General features: G+C 39.2%; 1 protein-coding gene across 1 annotated transcript in view; it reads right to left on the bottom strand.

Moving 5' to 3' along the window:
- Positions 1 to 21,515, bottom strand: part of MYH15 (myosin heavy chain 15) — a 128,966-nt gene that overhangs the window by 37,354 nt on the left and 70,097 nt on the right. Inside the window, exons 24-28 of the mRNA XM_050781421.1 lie at positions 20,515 to 20,691; positions 18,263 to 18,408; positions 12,899 to 12,989; positions 10,545 to 10,934; positions 3,124 to 3,250 (exon numbers count right to left, since the gene is read on the bottom strand). Of these exons, the coding sequence (XP_050637378.1) occupies positions 3,124 to 3,250; positions 10,545 to 10,934; positions 12,899 to 12,989; positions 18,263 to 18,408; positions 20,515 to 20,691 (931 nt within the window). The remainder of the gene's footprint in view (positions 1 to 3,123; positions 3,251 to 10,544; positions 10,935 to 12,898; positions 12,990 to 18,262; positions 18,409 to 20,514; positions 20,692 to 21,515) is intronic.

The raw sequence follows: 21,515 nt of genomic DNA, 5'->3' as shown, positions 1-21,515 counted from the left end.
TCTATTTTGTTATTGGCAAGAAACGTTGTCAGTTGCTTTCCCTGCAGTGACAGGTTTCCTTTGTTCATTTTTGAGAAATCATGTGCTAAACATGTGAGTCTAAATAAGCCTAGTTTGCTTGTCAGTCATTCTTTCAAGTAAAAGTGATACTCCCTGAAAAAACTGCTAGCTCAGCTCAAAGCTTAATCACACATCTTACTCCAGTATGAAACAGGAGTTCTTCATGCATACTTCTTGTTTTGTCACACAGAATAGTAAAAAGATATATACTCAAGAGTTGAGATGTAAAAAATTCATTTCTTCTCCTTCTTTAAGGACGTCCTTAAGTGAAACTGACTTTTAAAAAACCTGTGAGTACATATTAGGGAATACAATTTTTACTAGTATGTTTTAGTGCTACTACCTTAACTTGTGATCAGGCTCCAGCAATTTTAATCATTGTTGCTTTTGCACCATCAGTACAAATGGCAAAAGAATTTAAGTCGCAAATAGTATCTTAGTATTATACTAAAATAGCTTCAACCTCATAGACCCCCTACAGGCTCTTGAGAATCACTTGGGAGTGAAACAAACTTTAAGAGTATTTGGATGAAAATGTCTGTGGCTTTTTTTTTTTTTTTTTTTTTTTGACAGAGTTTTACTCTTGTTGCCCAGGCTGGAGTGTACTCGTGCAATCTCGGCTCACCTCAACCTCCACTTCCCAGGTTCAAGTGATTCTCCTGCCTCAGCCTCCCGTGTTGTTGTTGTTGTTGCTGTTGGTGTTTTGTTTTTTGAGACAGAGTCTCACTCTGTTGCCCAGGCTGGAGTACAATGGTTACCTACAGCCTCTGCCTCCCGGGTTCAAGTGATTCTCCTGCCTCAGCCTCCCAAATAGCTGGGACTACAGGTGCCCACCACCACGCCTAGCTAATTTTTGTATTTTTTTGGTAGAGACAGAGTTTTGCCATGTTGGCCAAGCTGGTCTCAAACTCTGTGCCTCAAGTGATCCGCCTACCTAGGCCTCCCAAAATTCTGGGATTCTAGGCATGAGCCACTATGCTGGTCCAAAAACATCTTATTTAAAAAGATTCTGAAGAAATATAAATGCACTAGCTGGTTGAGACTAATATATCATGTATATTACAGAGCCAGTAGCCAGTTACTGTGGCTTAATTGATCACATTTACTATTGGTTTCCTCTGAAAGCAGAGAAAGCTGACAGGACAGGGCATGAGAAAGAAACTTTGGAGGTAACCACCAACAAAAACAACAAAAGAACAAAAAACAAAAACAAACAATCTGGAGCATGGACCCAGTGAGGGGAGGATAAGCTTGGATAAATTTGTACTTTGAATTTAACTTACACAAAAGCCAACCAAAAAGTAAAGTTAAAAAAAGGAAGAAAAAACTCCTGCAGCCTAAGCAGAATTATCATCTCAGACCCACTTTCATTTTACTCACTACCCACTCATTTCCTCGTCAAAAAAGTGAGTAGAAAATTAATGCCAATAACTAGGGGGAGACAGCCAATGTCTATCAAAACAGATTTTACACAGCACTTCCTTTAGGGCCAGACAACCAGGTATTCTCCAGTTTTGTGTCTGGACTGTGGAGTCTGCATACCAACTAAATCCTACATAGCACAGATCAAACTGGGGGCTTGGTAGCAAGGCCAGGTTTCACATACCCTGTGGTCAGTATAAGAAGAGTCCTATTCAGTGTCCTTAATAGAACCAAAAATACTTTCTTCTTCTAGATTTCCAGGTTTTTAGTTTTATCAACTAATTTTAATTTAGCCCTGACCCTAGATTTGGCATCTGGAAATAGAGGTGTCTACTGGAGGAACTGTGTTATATATAGCCCAAATGTGTTCATTCTCTTTTTAAAAGTGTATGCCGCTTGAGCATCAAGAATACATTGTTTATTTTCATTGACCTAGGAATTCCATCTCTCAGAATATATTACTAAAACTGATTTTAGTTATAGATAAACATCTAGCCACATGCTGTTCATAGCAGAGAGGCAAGTCAAGTTGCAGGCAAGGTTAGGTATAGTCAATCTCAATGAACTAGAAGCAGCTTTTGTATTTTGAGTATGCAAAATACAAAAGCTTATGATAAATTGAAAAAGAAAAACCCCCAATAGATTGTTACAATGTAATAGACTGGAAAAACAGAAAAAAAATATCCATAGTGGTTGATAGTAATGAATAAAGTATGGGACTTTTTTTTTACTTTTATTTATTAAATGTTTATGGAGGATCAATAAGTGCCAGGCAGTGTTCTAGATGATTGACATACATCAATGAACAAAGACCCTTGACCTCATGGAGCTTATATTCTGACAGATGGAGACAAAGATATTTATTGTGTCAAATATGTAGTTTGTTTGAACTTAATAAATACTACGAAAAGAGAAGCACTTGAGGAAATGAGTCGACAGTATTCAAATGTCACCTTCTCAACAGAGCCTGTATCCTGACTTGCTCCAGATCTCTACTTGATTAACCCTTATCCCCGAGTCTTTCCAGAATTAATAAGGTGTTCCAGGCAGAGGAAACAGCTAGGGCAAGACTCCAAGGTGGAGTATGCCTGGGGTGTACAAAGCACAGTATAGAGATGGATGTGGCCAATGCAGAATGAGAGAAGGGGCAAGTAGGAAAAGAGGTCAGAGAGAACGAGGTCCAATCATGCAGGCCCAGATGTGTCTTTACACTCAGTAAAAACAGTTATCCAAACATTTAAAATTCATTATCCAAACATTTAAAATTTCATTATCCAAACATTAAAATTTTTTTTTAATTTAAATATTCAATGAGTTAGAAATTGTAAAAATGTCATGACTAGTAGACTGTGGTTTGCCCCTCCCATCCTTTGATCTGGAGAGTTGCTTCTGCTGATGGCATATTATTATGACTTTCTACTTCTTGGAAGGGAACTAGGCAGGGGTTCCCAAGTGGCACAGAGGTAACACTTCCTAGACAAGAGGCATGTGTGTGGCAAAGCTGTCTCAGAGGCTGCATTCCTCCCCTAGGATCTTCAGATGCCCACCCAACCTCAGTGGGTAGTTCATTATCTCAGTTGCACCTCCATGAGTCTGCTGGGATTGAGAATTGCCTGTGAGTCAAGCAACATACTTACTTACCACTCTCACTCCACAGCTCTGTCTTTTGTGCTGCCAGGTCATTTGCCAACTGAGTCACCTTATCTAGCTTTGCATTTGCTTCATTCAAGCGCTCTTCATATAGAGTACAGAGTTTCTCAGCATTTGCCTGTGAGTTGAGAAAGAAGGGCTGGTCAGGGCTCACAGAGGATACTCTGAATCAGCTGCACAGAGGAGGAGGGGAAGAGTGGCTCCGGGGATCCGCACACTCTCTTCTGTAGTAAAAAGCTCAGCCAGCATTGGGAGATCACGTCTTCTGATTTCGGCAAGTACAACCAACTCTAGGGTCTGGACCCCAAGAAGCCTAAACTTTGCAGAGTACAGGTGTCACGGGAGACACCCAACTTCCTGGGTATTAGGATTCTTTCTAGAATTATTTACTTTTCTGGAGAAGGAAACATGTCAAACACTAATGAGGTACATGATCCTTTTCTGACAGTATATATTTAAGTGTCTTTTCCACTAGAATATAACTTTCATGAGGGTAGAGATCCAGTTTAAAGATATACACCCTGTTGTCTAGAATAGTGCCTGGCACATATGAGAGCAATATGCAAGGGCGGAGGGGCAGAGGAAGGGGAAGGAAGAGAGATAAGAGAGGGAAGGAGGAGGAAGAAAATCTAGAAGGCTGCCCAAGCAGGATAGAAGAAAGTGGAGGATCTGAGCCACAACAGCCTAATAACCAAATGTGAGCTGCCAAAGCAACTGTACCCTCCTGATCACTATGGCTACAATCTCAAGATGACCCTAACAGGGTCATCTTCAATCCCCAAACCCTAACAGGGTTAACACTTCAATCCCCAAACCCAACTTCTCAGAATTGGCTTTTCGTGCCTGGAGAAAAAGATATGACATTGGCCTTTGCACTTTCACCCGATTTAAGTAACCAATCTAATCGCCAGACTCTTGCCACACTCTGAGAACTCATGCTAGCGGTTTTGAGACCCAAGATCCTCAAACAGGACTAAGAGCTGCCAAATGCAAGATGAGGTATCCCCTTTACATACAAATTAACTGTAGTTTGCATTCTTATTATTTATATGGTCAGAAACAGTAAAATTACATTGGTGGTGGACTTCCATGGTTCTACAGATTTTACATAGCTGTTTTAATGAAACTCATGTATAAGTTATCTTTTTATAATTTTTTTTTTTTTGAGACAGAGTCTCACTCTGTCACCCACGCTGGAGTGCAATGGCACAATCTCAGCTCACTGTAACCTCCACCTCCTGGGTTCAAGTGATTCTCCTGCCTCAGCCCCCTGAGTAGGTGGGATTACAGGCGCATGCCACCGTGCCTGGCTAATTTTTGTATTTTTAGTAGAGATGGGGTTTCACCATTTTGGCCAGGCTGGTCTGGAACTCCTGACCTTGTTATCCGCCCACCTCAGCTTCCCAAAGTGCTGGGATTATAGGCAATCTTCAAATGCCTTCCATCTGCCCCATTGTTGGCGATGATGATGACACTATTAATGACAATAGCAGGAGCAGTTAACATTTATTGGGTGCTTGTTACATACCCAGCTCTCTTCTGAGCTCTATGTTTTAAATCTCAATTAATACAGCAGCCCATGAGGCCTTTGTATGCTATGGAAATGGAAGAATTGGGAGACAAAGAAGAGATTATAACAATGAAATTTTGAGAAAACAGTGAGGTCTGGTGAGATGGTGAAAGCTGATGGTGAGCCTAATAGTTTCAATGTTAAACTAATTGTTATGATAGAGCAATGGGCAAAGGACCAGGAATGTTTCAAAGGTGATGCCTGGTTTAGTCCTCAGGAAAACTTCTGTACCAGCCAAAACCTTGGTCATCTCTAGCTGGAGCCTATGCTCCATTGAAGATTGTTTCCTTCATGCTATGTTGCAGGACTTTTCCTTAGTTCAGCTAAAGACGGGGTTCTTTGTCCCCGGCCACAAAAATTCAGATTCATAGACAATTTGAATGGTGAGTAAGACAGGGTTTTTTGGGGTGAAAAGGAAGAAAAGGGGGAAGTAGGGACTTTCCCGAGGCCAGAGTCCCTGCTTGAGCGCTTGCCACTCACAGCTTGAATCCCAGGTTCCACACAGGAAGAGGAGGGGCCAGGCTCCAACCCACAGCAAATGGCGTGAACTTTCCGAGGCTCCACTCCAGTGGGCAGGCTAGTTGGAGTTTCTCCAGGGACCCCCTCCCACCTGGCTGTCTCAATTACTAATGGCTATTCTCTGAAAGACTACTGAATTATGTCTTCTTATATCTCCAATGCGGTGTTATGTAGTTCCAGTTCACAGATGTCCTACAGCACACCCAGGCTTGGTGTAAACAGACTTAACAGAGATTCAATGGCCAGTTTCTCGAACGATGCCATCAGCCTCACATAGGTTAGAGCATTAATGTTAAATGCCAGGCAAGCTCAATTGTCCCCACTCTCCACTCCTAACTAGAAGAAAGCTATAGTAGTGATCAATGTGACAGTTTTTAGGTTGTCTGCATAGTTTCTAATTATATGTTGAATTTGTTTGCTCTCACTTCTGAAAATGACTTTGACAGTCAAAGTTGACATGCTCATTTTTTTCCTCATGATATCTCTCAAAAGTTCACATTGCCTCTTTTTATAAATGAGAAAACTGAGCACCAGAGAGGCTAAATAACTAGCCCAAATTCACACAGCTATTAAATGTCAGAATTGGAATTCGAACTGAAACTGCCTGTGCAGATGCACACACACACACAGAAAATGTCAAATATTAGATTTCTAAGCATCTGTTGTATGAAGTAGTGATAAAGGAAATATTAAGGATTAATTGATGTCCTAGGTGGCCCAATTTGTCATGAATCCTGGGTTCCAGAGGAAAATGGATAAAAATGGGATGATTACGAAAACCATTTTTATCTTATGATGTCTCCAATAGTAAATGACCTGTTAACTGAGCCAGGAGGAACATATCCAGGTGTGAGAAATGGCATCTGTTTATGGCCCTGTATATGCTGTGCTATGCACCTGTTTGCTTGGGGTGAAAACGCACAGATGTCTGCAAGACAACTTAGTCAGTGGTGTGTGGAAATGGTAAGAAAAGGAGCCAAAGACTTCCCAGTTTTTCAAGAGAGGTCTCCATGTGGTGAAGGCCAGCTGGGCTGTGTGTATCTGTAGAGTGGGCAGCCCACTTGGACAGATAGAAAAGGCACTTGCCCTTAGGCATAGCTTCACATGGTAGGTATCCACATAGGCACTGCTAACCAATGGTATAGTGTTTCCATGTATAAAATATTTTCATAAACAGGATCTGCAAAAAGACAATTAGATTGTTTATCTAAAAGTGGCCTATACGGGGATACAGCATGCAAAAGAGTTGTACCCTCAAAAGAATTTTTAATTTAAGCATAAGGATAAGCGGTATGTTTTGATACCAGGGATGAGAAGGTTAATAGAATAAGGCACATTTATCTTATAGCTGATTCTTAAAATGATGCATAAAAATGCTGCCTCCCAGAAATGCAGGGACCAATGGGAATTCAAAATAATCAAGATAATTGTGAGATTTCCTATAACTTCTAAATCGCCCTGAGCCTCTCTGTCAGCATAATATGCTTTTGAAAATGCTTCAGTCCCCACTGTACCACTGAGCATTGACATTCTCGCCATTATAATTCAGAAAATGATAAAGTAAACAATTCAAGGAACAGTTTAGCCTAATGTATATGCCTATGAGTGTTAACAGAAACAATTTCTCATGCCAACAAATATTTAAAGCAGCAATAGGACATGCTCACCAACAGACATACACAGGATTTGGAATTGAAATTCATCTCTTCCATAGAATTGTGTGACCTTGGACAAGTCACTGAATCTATGAGCTCCAAGAGGCACATGTAAAAGTCGATGCTAGTAATTGAGTGCACAGACTCTACAAAGCACTGTAGTAAACATGGAAGTGAGACCTACTTTCTGCTTTCAGTGTCAGCAAAGTTAAAAGACTAGATAATGCATGAGTATAAAGAGGGACCCCAAAAGTGCTATAGGAACTCAAAAACAGGTAAGTCTGTAATGCAGGAGGTTGAACTTGAGCATTCCAAAGAGAATAATTAGTTTGGAAAAGGCACATCAGTGTAAAGATAAATATTTGGTGAAAGGCAAGCTGAAATGGAAGGTCCATGAAACAAAGCAATGGGATCTATAACTTGCAAGACAAGTTGACTCTGATCACAAGTTACAGTGTACCTTGAAAGCAGAAGTTGGGAGTTCATTTTTAAGCAGGGACATAATTCAATAAATCCATGCTTTATAAATATTCTGAGTACTTTATAAATATTAAATTAGGCATATAAATATAGGATGATTTGAAAAAAGAAAGACTAGAAGCAAAAATGATAATTTAGGAAACCACTGCAGTAATATACTTAAAAGGTAGAGAGACCTATATGAGAATGGGAATGGAAAACTATGAGGTGGTAAAGACTGACCTGCTGCAATAATTGACTGAAAAGCAAATAGGGAGGAAAGAAGTGGTTGAGGCTTAGAACCTGAGTTATAAAAAGAAACCAGGTGCCAGTGACAGAGATGTTCAGAGGAAGTGCCAGCTTCAGGAGAAATAAAGACAGATGGCAGGGATTAAAGGAGTAAGGAGGTAGTGAGATACACACCTACTGCTAGAAAAAGCCTATATTCCCATGCATGGAACATTAAGAATCCTTCTGATGAGGGGTCACAAGAAGAGGAGAGCTGTAGAGAGAGAATTAATCTTCTTAGAGATTAGTTGGACGGCTGTGATTACAATGCTGATAGTAATACGGCCAGTAAAGGCAATTCTGCTGAGGTCTTAAATGGAAATGGGGAATATCCTATTGGAAACTGGAAGACAGACCATCCTTATTACAAAGTTCCAAAGAACTTGGCTGAACTATGCCCTAGTCCCCTGTGGAAGGCAGAATTTAAGAGTGATAAACTAGGATATTTGGTGGAAGAAATCCTTAAAGAAAGTGTTCAGGGCTTCCTGGCTTCTCTTGATTGCTTAAAACAAAATATGAAGAGAGAGAAATAAAGATGAAATGTATAATCAAAGAGAAGCAGAATTTAAAGATTTAGAAAATTCTCAGCCTGGTCAGATTGTGAAAAATAAAAAAGTATTTTCAGAAAAAAAACAAAACGAAACACTAAGGATGTAGACAACCAAACATTTGATATGGAAATTAGTGGGGGTTGAAAGAAGATGGGTGCTATTCATCAGGACGATGGAAGAATGATCCTGAAGGCATTTCTGAGACCTTTGTGGCTGTCCCACCCACATAGGCCCAGAAGGCCAGGGCCTTGATGGAAACATGATTTCAAGAGAGGATTCCCGTGAGACCTCAGAGCTTGCTGCCCTGGGCTGCCTCAAGTCTTTGCTCCCCACATGCCAGTGCAGTGCGCCTCTGCCACTCAGGCAGGCCCAGGTTCAGCTCAGGTTACCACTCTGGAAGGCACATGCTGTAAACCATAGCAGCATCCATACAGTGCTAACTCTGCAGGAGATATGGAAGCATAGCTCCTCCACTTAGATTTCAAAGGATATTTTGGAGAGGCTTGGGGTTCAGACAGAGAATTGCCATGGAAGCAGGGCCACCACAGAGAGCTCCCACTATGGCAGTAGTAGAACTGTGAGGGCAGAGCTGCCCCAAACACCCCAGACTTATAGAGCCACCAGCATGCAACACTAACCTAGGAGTAGTCACAAGCACCCAACTTCAATTCCTGACAGCTCCTGTCAGGGGGGCACTGCTATGTGGGTCCCTGGGGACCCAAACTCCACCCCAGTATGTCCAGAAGGTCAGACATGGAGTCAAAAAAGATTATTCCCAACTTTCAAGATTTAATGTTGTTTGCTTTGTTTTATGTTGGGCTTTTCCCTTTGTTACCTCTTTTTTCTTTCTGATTTCTCTTTTTTAGGAATGGGAATGTCTATGCTATGCCTGTTCCACTATTTTATTGTGGAAACACATAACTTGTTTGATTTCACAAGCTCACAGCTGGAGGAGGAATTTGCCTCAAGATGAATCATGCCTTGAGTTTCACTCCTATATGATTTAGATGAGACTTTAGACTTTTGAGTTGACGCTGAAATGACTTAACTCTTTGGAACCTACTGAGGTAGAATCAATGTATTTTGCTTATGTGAAGGACATAAATTTGGGGGGCCAGAGGTAGAATGCTATGTACTGAATACGTCCCCTAAAATTCACATGTTGAAACAATCGCCAGTGTGATAGTGTTAGGTGGGGCCTGTAGGAGGTGATGAAGTTATGAGGATGGGAGCCTTCATCAATGGGACTGGTACAAGGGAGCATCTGTCCCTTTCCCCTTTTTGCTCTTCTGCAATGTGAGGATGTAGCAAGAGGCACCATCTTAGAAGCAGAGCGACCTCACCAGACAATAAACCTGCTGCTACCTTGATCCTGGACTTTCCAGCCTCCAGAACTGTGAAAAATAAATTTCTATTATTTATAAATTGCCCAGTCTGTGGTATTTTGTTATAGCAGCAGGAATGGACTAAGACACACACACACATACACACACACAGAGAGAGAGAGAGGGAGAGAGGAAGAGAGAGAGAGAGAGAGAGAGAGAGAGAGAGAGAGACTGTTTCTTTCTACTCAGTATGGTATTTAAAAGGAATTAATATTAAACATTTCAGAAACCACTCCATATCATTGAAGATATTCTACATTTTTCTGGCCATAGTCCATGGAGATCAAGCTTTATTGTCAGGCCATGTCTTTCCCAGACTTTATAAAATCTGTTTACAAGGAGAGAAGGTTGCAGCAACTAGTCATTTGCTCTGCTTAATCTAAGGTAAAGCTCCTCTCAACTACCAGAAGACAGGGTCGCTGATAGCCATGATCTCATAGTAACATTTGACATGACAGCTTGCAGCATATAGGCTAATGGGCTCAGTAAAGAAAGAACATGTGATGAACCTTTCTTATAGTACTGGCTGATTAAAAAGATGCCAGAGGACATGAGGGAGAAAAAGATCCCTCCTCTCAGCAAAGCTGTTTGTGTACACCATTCATTCAGATAGGCTCTAGGAGTATCCAGGCCATCACTGAGGAGCACTCATAACAAAAGCCATTTTTCAAGAGAGACATAGATAATGGCCTCAGATTTCCAGCTCACTTACTTGTGCCATCACTAAAAAAGTCCATAAGGAACATGGATTGGAATTCTGGTAAAACCAGAAGCCACTGTCAGGTCACATTCAGGTGATGGCTGTGTGACCTTAACAATGACCACTAAGGTCAGGCCTGATCTATTCCAACTGAAGAACTATATTCTTCATTAGAAAATACACTGAGCCACTAAGCTGGCTTATTTTTCTTTTCCCTCCCCTCCCATTTCTTCCTCTCCCTACTTCCATGTTCAAAAGCCCACGAGAATGGATGGGAGTATTTACCTTAGCCCTTGTCATCTGCTCAATACGGGTCAGGAGGTCATCTACTTCTAGCTGCAAGTCACTCTTGTCTTTTTCCAGTTTCTGCTTGACCTGCTGTAGATTTTCTACCTGGCCCTCGAGCTCAGCCAGGCTGTCTGCATGTCTCTTCTTCAAAGATGCAGAAGTTGCCTCAAAGTGCAGCGTGGCCTCTTCCATGTCTCGGCGCAGCTTCTGGAATTTGGTTTCCTGTTTCTTAGTTATTTCCAGCTGAGCCAAACTGGCTCCTCCTACCTCCTCCAGTCTCTCATTCAAGTCAGCCAGGTCTTGGGTGAGGTCAGCTCTCTCCTTTTCCATCTTGGCTCGAGTGGTCCTTTCAGCTTCTAGTTTCTCTTTCAAATCCTTTATTTGAGTCTGTAGCAAGAAATAATTTTGATTTTTACTAAGCACTTGTAGCAAGAGCTTTACTCTATTTTTTTTTTTATCACAAAGCTAACATGAACCTTTTGGTTCCTAATTTATAACTAAAGAAAACAGAATACACAGAAGTTAAGTGATTTGCCCCAATTCAATACCAAGACCAGAATTAGAATTTGCAGTTCTGCCAAATTGCTCAGCCCCTGATGATGGGCAAGCTCATTAAATTATATACATGAAGGGGAAAGCTTAGTAAAGAGCACTTCCCAAAGAAACAGGAAAATATCTTTCATGTGACAAAAAAGTGTTTAAGAGCATTCATAAAAATTGGAATGGTAAATTTTATACACAAAAATCTTCCTCATCTGAAATTCGTTTATCTGATCTCACCTATCTAGGACTTGGGCAAAAATCTGATCAATAAAATGAACATCTTCAAGTTCAAGCAATTTACTTGTAAGAAACAGCCTCAATTTAATTTTTACACACAATTCTAAAAAACTTGGTTACTTGGTTTTCTAGTCTACAGGAGATTTCAAGGAAGAGATTTGAAATAACAAAGGAGAGTTGGTGAAGGAATGTGGACTACTAAAGTGAGTAGAGACACGGTATCATCAGAAGCAGGATTATTGGAAAAAGAAGTGATAACAACTCTCAGAGCCCCAAGCCCTTTTAGTAGAGGTCAAATAGGTCTACAAATAATGATAACATCACTGTATTACAGTACAATGAAGCCATTGATGTTACTATCATCACCTTAAGTAATCAGGCATAGATTAGGATGGGGAGAAAACAAGATAGAAACTGTTTTAGAATATGTTTTCCTTTCCATTAAATAAGACTACTGTAGCTTAGAAAAAACTAATTTCTAGATTGTATCAAATAAGTAGTCTATCAGCTCTATAGATGAGGTATGACAGAAAAGGTGCTTAAAAAAAAAGTATGATTTCCACATTCAAGTAACCATGATCCTCTTCCAACTGGTTATCATGGGATCCAAGAAAATATTTATCCCAAATAATACCACCATTGAACCAAATATTTCTGAAATGTTTTGTCAGAAATAATATTTAGAGAACTTTTTGAGTCATCAAGGTAAGGAAATTTGTCTTTTGGATATATTGAAAAGTTTGTGGGTTTTTTAAATGTTTATTTTTATTTTGGATAAAGTCAAGAGTCATTTGAAGACAAGCCTGATGAATATGATAACCACTTGGAGATTAATAGCATGTCTGAAACTAAAATATGTTTACAAAACATTGAGATTGGTTTTCTTATTTGGCTCAAAATATCTCAGAAGATAAATATCAGAAAGAGGTTCCAAAATTATTTGAGTCATGGTTATATTACTAAGATATTTATTTAGCTCCAAAGGGAAATTATCCATCTAAATGTGTGTGTGTGCATCTGTGTGTAAAATTACTTTATAACATGGTCATATGCTATAAAACTCACATGGTCTAAAACTTATAAATAGCTATCCATTATCAAATAATGTTTTGAGGCCACAAGTACCTATATAACTTATTGATTTTCAATCACCTTCTAATCACAAAGAATAATCATCATAAAAATTAAATTGCTAACAGTGAATGCATACCATGGGTCAGGCACTGTGCTTACTACTTAAATATATTGTTGCATTTAATAATATGAGCTCAATGGTTGCCAGAAGGATTCATGAGTGAAAAAAAAACAAGTTTTGGATTTTAGCACAATGCCTGGTTCACAGCAAGGATTCAACAAATTAGCTATTCATTTTTATTATTCTTACAAGGAAATTTAAGCTTAAATCCATCTGTGGAATGCCACAATTTCCCTTCTTAACCACTGTTCTTTTCTGCCTCTGCCTGTGATTGGCTAAGGATATGAATACCTTGGCAGAGAATTTGTCATTGACCCATGAGTCATCACCCATGGATCTAAATGTAAGTACACAGGCATATTTGATAATTGATTACCTGAAGCTCTTTAACCATCTTCTGAAGCTGAGCTACCAGGCCTTTCTCATTCTCCACTTTTGAATTCATCTGACTGTTTTCTAATTCTTTTCTGTTTAGAAGAAGATATCAAATACAATTGTTCAGATTAATAACATTTTGTTTAAAGTAGTTAGAATTGTAATATTCCTAACACAAAGAAAAGATAGATGTTTGAGGTGATAGATATCCCAATTACCCTGATTTACTCATTGTACATTGTATACAGGTATCAAAATAGCACATGCACTCCAAAAACATGTACAATTATTATAAATCAATAAAAAACACAGCCAGGCTTTAACCAAAAGTAAAAATACCATTTTGTTTAAATATTTTTTAAATTATAGATATAATACAATAATTCATTCTCATTTTAAAACTTCAATGATTATGCCTACATCTGAAGTTTTCTTGGCTATGATACCTGATATGGTTTGTCTATGTCCACACCTGAATCTCATCTTGAATTTCCACATATTGTAGGGGGGATCCAGTGGGAGGTAACTGAATCATGGGGGCAAATCATTCCCGTGCTGTTCTTGTGGTAGTGAATAAGTCTCACAAGATCTAATGGTGTTATAAAGAGGAGTTCTCCTGTACAAGTTCTCTCTTTTTGCCTGCACCATCCATTTTAGATGTGCCTTGCTCCTCCTTGCCTTCCACCATGATTGTGAGACCTCCCCAGCCATGTGGAACTGTAAGTCTGTTAAACCCTTTTTCCTGTATAAATCACCCAGTCTCAGGTAACTCTGTATCAGCAGTGTGAAAATGGACTAATATAGTAAATTGGTACCAGTAGGTGGGGCACTGATGAAAAGATACCCGAAAATGTGGAAGCGACTTTGGAACTGGGTAACAGGCAGAGGTTGGAACAGTTTGGAGGGCTCAGAAGAAGAAAGAAAAATGGGGGAAAGTTTGGAACTCCCTAGAGATTTGTTGAATAGCTTCAACCAAAATGCTGATAATGAAATGGACAATGAAATCGTAGCTGAGGCAGTCTCAGATGGAGATGAGGAACTTGCTGAGAACCAGAGCAAAAGTGGTTCTTGTTATGTTTTAGCAAAGAGACTGGTGGCATTTTGCCTCTGCCCTAGAGATTTGTGTAACTTTAAATTTGAGAGAGATGATTTAGGGTATCTGACAGAAGGAATTTCTAAGCAGCAAAGCATTCAAGAGGTGACTTGGGTGCTGTTAAATGCATTCAGTTTTGGTTTTTTTGGTGTTTTGTTTGTTTGTTTGTTTTTGAGACTGAGTCTCGTTCTGTCACCCAGGCTGGATTGCAGTGGCACAATCTTGGCTCACTGCAACCTCCACCTCCCAGGTTTAAGCAATTCTCCTGCCTCAGCCTCCCGAGTAGCTGGGACTACAGGCTCATGCCACCATGCCCAGCTAATTTTTTGTCTTTTAGTAGATGAAGGGTTTCACTGTGTTGCCCAGGCTGTTCTCTAACTCCTGAGCTCAGAATCTGCCCGCCTCAGCCTCCCAGAGTGCTAGGATTATAGGCGTGAGCCACCGCACCCCGCCTGCATTCAGTTTTATAAGGAAAGCAGAACATAAAAGTTTGGAAAATGTGAAGCCTGACAATGTGATAGAAAAAAAAAAATCCCATTTTCTGAGAAAAAATTCAAGCCAGCTGCAGAAATTTGCATAAGTAACAAGGAACCAAATGTTAATCCCCAAGACAACTGGGAAAATGTCTCCAGGCCATGTCAGTGGTCTTCGCTACAGACCCTCCCATCACAGGCCTAGAGGCCTAGGAGGAAAAGTTGGTTTCATGGGCTGGGCCCAGGATCCCCATGCTGTGTGCAGCCTAGGGAGTTGGTGCCCTGCGTCCCAGCTGCTCCAGTCATGGCTGAAAGGGGCCAACATAGAGCTTGAGTCATGGCTTCAGAGGGTGCAAGCCCCAAGCCTTGGCAACTTCCACCTGGTGTGGAGCCTACAAGCACACAGAAGTTATATTGTTATATTTAATATTTTAAATATATTATTGAATTGAGAATGTTATTATTTTTTTTGAGTTTCACTCTTGTTGCCCAGGCTGGAGTGCAATGGTACAATCTTGGCTCAATGCAACCTCTGCCTCTTAGGTTCAAGCAATTCTCCTGCCTCAGCCTTCAAGCAGCTGGGATTACAGGCACGTGCCACCATGTCTGACTAATTTTGTATTTTTAATAGAGATAGGGTTTCTCCATGTTGGCCAGGCTGGTCTTGAACTCCTGACCTCAGGTGATCTGCCCGCCTCCGCCTCCCAATGTGCTGAGATTACAAGCATGAGCCACCACACCCAGCCTGAGAATTTATTTTTATCAATATATTAAGCTTAAAAATCTTAAGCTATTATATTTTAAGATAATTATTATTATTAATTCAATAATATATTTTTCTACACAAGCCTACACAGAGTACTCCATTTAAAAATTAACTATGACATAGTATTTCACAATTTAGACATTCCTTAGTTTGTGAATTTCACAATAAGCACTTAGGTTTTCCTTAATATTTTGCTTTTACAAATCACACTATTAATAACCATGCCCCTTGTATACATGAGAGTGTTTCTCTAGAGTGGATACTGAGCAGGAAATTGCTGGGTAATGTATAGGTAAGTGCTGAAAAATCAGATAGCCCTGTCCCTTGCTCTCCACTAACAGTGTGAGATCATTGCTTCTCTACATTTATTCTTAATATCATACTTCTGAAATTTTCTTAGAAAATAGATTACTATTTCCTTGTTTTATCTGCAATGCCCTCATTTACTAGTAATGACTGCATCTTGTCAACTATTAGTATATTTAAATGGTCAATAAACCAAATGGACCGCCTGTTTGTGTTATTTGCCCATTTTTCTATTAGGTGTGTTCATCTAATTATTTAGTTATAGATTTTCCTTGGATTCTTGACATTTTTTATATGTGTTACAAATTTTTCTCTCACTGTATAACCTGTCTCCATTTTATTTGTATTGGCATTTGCCACATGTTTAAAATTTTGATGTCAAATATATCAATATCTCCCTTTTGTCTTTGGCTTTTTGTGACTTGCTCAAGAAGACGTAGCCTGTCAATTTCCTAAGACTTATTGACTATCTTTTATTCGAATTTTTAAAAAATTGTGGTAAGAACACTTAACATGAGCTCTACTCTTAAATTTTTAAGTACAAAATGTAGTATTGTTAACTACAGGCAAAATGTTGTAAAGCAGATCTCTAGAACTTAATCATCTTATATAACCAACTTTATACTCATTGAACAGCAGCTCTCCATGATTTCTCCCTCCTCCCAGCCCTTGGCAAGCACTTTTCTATGAATTTGTTTCTATGAATTTGATTATTTTAGATACCTCTATCGGTGGAATCATGCAGTCTTTTTCCTTTTTGTGACTGGCTTATTTCCCTTAGTATAATGTCCTCCAAATTCATCCATGTTGTTGCACATGGCAGGGGTTTCAAGGCTCAATAATAGTCCATTGTGTATGTATATTTTATATGTGTATATATATGTATACAGATGTATGTATGAATATGTGTGTGTGTGTGTTTGGGGGTTTTTTCATTTTTAAAATTTTATTTTTTATTTCAATAGGTTTTTGTGTATATGTATGTATGTATGTATATATATACACATACACACACACACACACACACACACACCCCACATTTTCTTTATACATTCATACATCGGTGAATATTTAGGCTGTTTCTACATATTGGCTATTGTGAATAATCTGTCATCTTCTAATGGTTTTATGGCTTTGTTTTGATATTGAGTTCATTAGTGCAACTGAAGTTTGTGTGTATAAATTGTATGAGGTAGCAATTTCTCTCACCTCAGGAAATTAATAGCCAATAATTCCAATACCATTTACTATATCTCTTGTCATTGTTAATTTGAAATGCCACCTTTATCACTTATTGTTTCAAATATACATAGGTCTATTTAGGGGAAAAGTTTTTTAATAAAGTTACAACTTTTTAAAAATATGGATTTATAAAATGCTAAAACTCTTGACCTGTGGCCTACATGACATAGAGTATCATTTACACTTTGCTGGTTATCATTTGTACTGAAACACAATCTTCACAACTGAATGCTAAGGGAACTCTATCATCATTTTGTTTTAATTATTCCATTCCATTCATAAGGTCGCTTGTTTCATCATTCTAGACACCTATTAAGCCCAGTAACTTATTAGCAGAATATGAGTCAAGTCTCACCAAGAGCATGTATAATAGCATATATGTATATACCAACAAGAAAGCCAGACGCTCACAGCTGGTCAATGGACTCTCTTTCCTCTTTCACTGTGGGCCTCAACCATTGATCTACTACCATCTTTAATGTGGCCTTTTTTGAGACAGAGTCTTGCTCTGTCGCCAGGTTGGAGTGCAGTGCCACGATCTCGGCTCACTGCAACCTCTGCCTCCTGGGTTCAAGCGATTCTCCTGCCTCAGCCTCCCAAGTAGCTGGGACTACAGGCGCATGCCACCACGCCCAGCTAATTTTTGTATTTTTAGTAGAGATGGTGTTTCACCATGTTGCCCAGGATGGTCTCAATCTCTTGACCTCATGATCTACCCACCTCAGCAACCTGACCTATCTTACTCTTCATCCTCACTGTTTTCCTCTCTTATTTGGTATAATCTAAATAAATTTAACCCTAATGGTTAAAAGAAAAAAAAAGTCTAGTTAAACAGAGGAAGATGACAAAAGGGAGAAGGTGAGAAAACCCATGTCACTGACTAGTAGAACTAAACTGAGAAAGCCGTCTTGCTCTGAGTTCCTTGGGGTGTAAGGAATCCAAATAAGTTGAAAGTTTCCCTAATTTTGATCATTGTCATGGCTTGTTTTAGATTTTAAGGTTTAATATTTATATAGTAAATTATTTCACCAAAATTCCTATATAAATATTAAGTTATGTCTGACAAACATATTATTTAAGTAATCAGAGAGTATGTAAGTCTTCACAAGAGGATTTTTTTTTTTTTTTTTTTTTTTTTACATTTTATGCCATTGGTCTCATGAGTAAAAAAGAATCATTTTTATTTTTTTGACTTACAGCTGCAAGTTCCCAATAGTTTACATCTCATATATCTTACACCATTCTTTCTCATTTGCTAGTCAGATACTTTCTTCTTTACGTCCTTCCAGATTATGCATTTAGTCTCTTTACAACTATAAAATAAAGTCCAGAAAAGAAAAAAAAAAATCATTTCCTAGGTTTGTTATCCTTGCCTTGGGTCTTGAGCTATCTGGCCCTGGAGTCCTAAGGATAAATGAAACAAGAAAGCTGTTCCTTCTAACATAAGGTCTCCAAGAATCTCATGTCAACAGAAAGGTGGCTTACTTCCTCAGCTCTTCTGCCAGGTGTCGCTGGCTGCTTTCCAGGTTCTCCATACTTTCCTGATTCAGCTTTAAATCGCCCTCCAGTTTGTGCAGTTCCCTTTCACAGTTAATTCTCGCTTTTCTCTCCTGCTCAAGGGCACCCTCAAGCTGACAAAAGGAGACATTATTTAGTCAAATAAATAGGTAGAGTTTATACTTCACTAGATGTGTTCATTAACCACTTACCTTCTGGAAAAAGAAAGACACAAGCACAAATTCTATAAATGATGCCCAGTAACACAGATATTTCCAAATAAATATTGCATATGTCAATAGGTTAACAAAAGAATCCAGAAATCACAGGGATGGAAGAAAACTTTAGAAATTACAGAATAGGAGTTCTGTCTTAGGGAAGGAACCAACAAGAAATGGCCAGTGAGCCCTTGATTGATCTCTTTCCAATGATAGGAAGCTCACTTCTTCACATGGCAGCTCATTTCACGGGTGGATAAGTCCATTTACTTGGGAGTGCTTCTTCATAAGAAGCCAAAATATTTCCTGTAAATTCTCTCCACAAGCACCAGCTCTGCTCCCTGGAGCAACACCAAGCAAATCAGTTTCCGCATGATCATCCTTAATAATTTGGAATAACCCTAGGCGTCACTGGCCCATTCAAACACATTCTCACATGGCATGATTTTTAAGCCCTGTCACCACCTTGCTACCCTCTTCTAGTTCATAACATCATGTCATATTCTGGTTCCTCACTAAATGTCCTCCATCAGAACATTCCAGTTTTGTATGGATTAGTATTGCCAGGAATTATATAGAGGTTAATTTTCCAGGAAGCTAGATAACAGTCACAATATGGCTTTTTATTTATTGATACGTTTACTTTAAAACAATGGAAGATATGCTCTGTAACCAGCCAAAGAGATGAAATTCAAATTGGGAGGGAGGGAGAAATTCTGGAAAGGATATATGTGAAAATCAGAAAGTAGATGAACACTGAGTTCTGTGGACTGAAAGTCTATGTCCCCGCCAAATTCATACGTTGAAATCCTAATCCCCAGTGCAATGGTGTTGGGAGGTGGGCCCTTTAGGAAGTGATGAGGGCATGAAGGTGGAGCCTCCAAGAATGGAATTAGTCCTTATAAAAGAGAACCTGGAGAGCTTCCTTGTTCCTTCTGCCATGTGAGGACACAAGGAGAAGTCACCCTCCATAAACTAGGAAATGTGTTCTCACTAGACACCAAGTCTGCTGGTACTTTGATTGCAGACTTCCCAGTCTCCAGAACTGTAGGAAATAAACTGCTATTTATTTGCCACCCAGTTTATGGTATTTTATTATAGCAGCCTGAATGGACTAAGACACCAGGAGAGAATAAATGTGTGGGTGTGTGGGTGTGGGCAGGTGTGTGTGATGTGCATATACATGCACATATATAAACACCCAAAAATCCTTATGCTGAGGCTTTGTGAGATATGTAATTAGTGGAAATAGGAAGAAATGTAACACAACGAATAAGTAATAGAAGAAACTTATATAGAGGCAGGAAGAAAGAGCAGCAGACAAGGAAAAAAAAAAACCTAACCACCCTTGTCAACAATTTTATAAAGGCTACACTTTATAAAAGTGGGGACTACTGTGAGCATAAATGCATAGCATACACTATGTCAGCTGGGGTGGGAAAAAGGAAGAATTATGAACCCACACATTGAAACCGGTGTGCGGTGTGAAACAGTTTTATTTCACAGGGCATTTAGAAGCAAAACAAGGGCATCATCTCTAGAATCTTAAAAGTAATTTCCAATAGTGTAGGTAGAACACAGCTTGTGCCTCACGTATCTTTCAACCATAAATAAATCTCAGCACACCACTGGAAACACACACGGCCTTTAAAACGAATCCTTCAACACCAGTGTCAAATAAAGTACCAGCATATCTGTAGCACAAAACACCAGGTTCCGTGGGAGATATGGGGAAAGCCAGTCACCTAGAGTGATAACCCTTTACCATGCATCTTAATGCTCTTTTACTATCGTCCAGGGTTGAATGAAATTTGCATTTAAAAACTGATAGATTATATGCAGAGACCTCTCTTATACTGTCGTGGTTTTGTGTATAAAAAAATAACCCTTTTATTCTGAATAATCAGGAAAACTATGCTACTAGGTTTTCTTGAAACTGTCAAGATAAATTAATGAATTAAAAACTGGAGATATGTATATATGTAGACAGATAGCTAACTAACCAGATACACTGTTACTGACCCCAACAACTTGCTGTTCCAGCTTCAGATTTGCTTTGCTCAGGCTGCTGAGCTTCTCCTCCTCCATGTGCAGGTCATCTAGGGTCTGCTGATGGGCCTCCTGCACAACTTTGGCTGCTCTGTTAAGTTTGCTGATATCCTCATTTAGAAACTCTACTTCCTCAGTCAGGTTCTTGACCTGTGGGAAGAAGATGACAGCTTCATTAAAGCCACTGCTGGAAAGTTGGGCATAACACTGAGGGTCATCTCCTTTTGTCGTCCAGAACAACGCATGAGGTATCCAGTGTCATAAAGAGCTGTATTTAGCCAAGTTCCTGATACACTTTCTAAAGCTAAATTTAGTTTTTCTGCCACAAAAATGATCTGTTATCTGTCATGGTCAGGAAATGGAGTATTCTGTTTAAACATTAATATGAGTAAATAATTAACATTATTCATAATTATTTAACATTATTAATATGAACTAAATTGGATGGCCAATTTAATTCACATTATTATATAACAGTAACAACACTAAAAGCAATTGCGATTTCTTTTGAGGAGTCATGGCATGTACCGATCGTGTTGTGCCTCAGTATCCCAAGAAAGTGGCAGTTAAAGAAGGGTTCCAGCTGATAAAACATGCAAACGTGGAAGTTGACTGTATCAGGCCCATGTGCTTTTTACGAAAGGGAATCAATAAAAATAAGAGTGCTATTTAATAGCCTGACAAAATTACGGTGTCACTTTGGAGACTGTATCAGAGGCTTGATGCAGACTCCTCACTGTCCTCAATCTACACACAGATGCGCAAGTTAAAACCCTCAAACAAACTCTCAGCCAAAACAAACAAAACACGAAAGTCCTTAACTAGAATTAAAGTGACATCTTCAAGGTCAAAGTCCAAATCAATGACACAGCTGGGGACTCAGGCACATCCCAAATTATCTTTTAGCAAACCATATCATGCTCATTCTCCTTCCAAAAAAAAAAAAAAAGGGTTCTTACAGGCCCCATGAAACC

The sequence above is a fragment of the Macaca thibetana genome, chromosome 2 (assembly GCF_024542745.1).
Source record: "Macaca thibetana thibetana isolate TM-01 chromosome 2, ASM2454274v1, whole genome shotgun sequence".
Classification (NCBI taxonomy): Eukaryota; Metazoa; Chordata; class Mammalia; order Primates; family Cercopithecidae; genus Macaca; species Macaca thibetana.
This window is presented reverse-complemented; position numbering and strand designations above follow the sequence as displayed.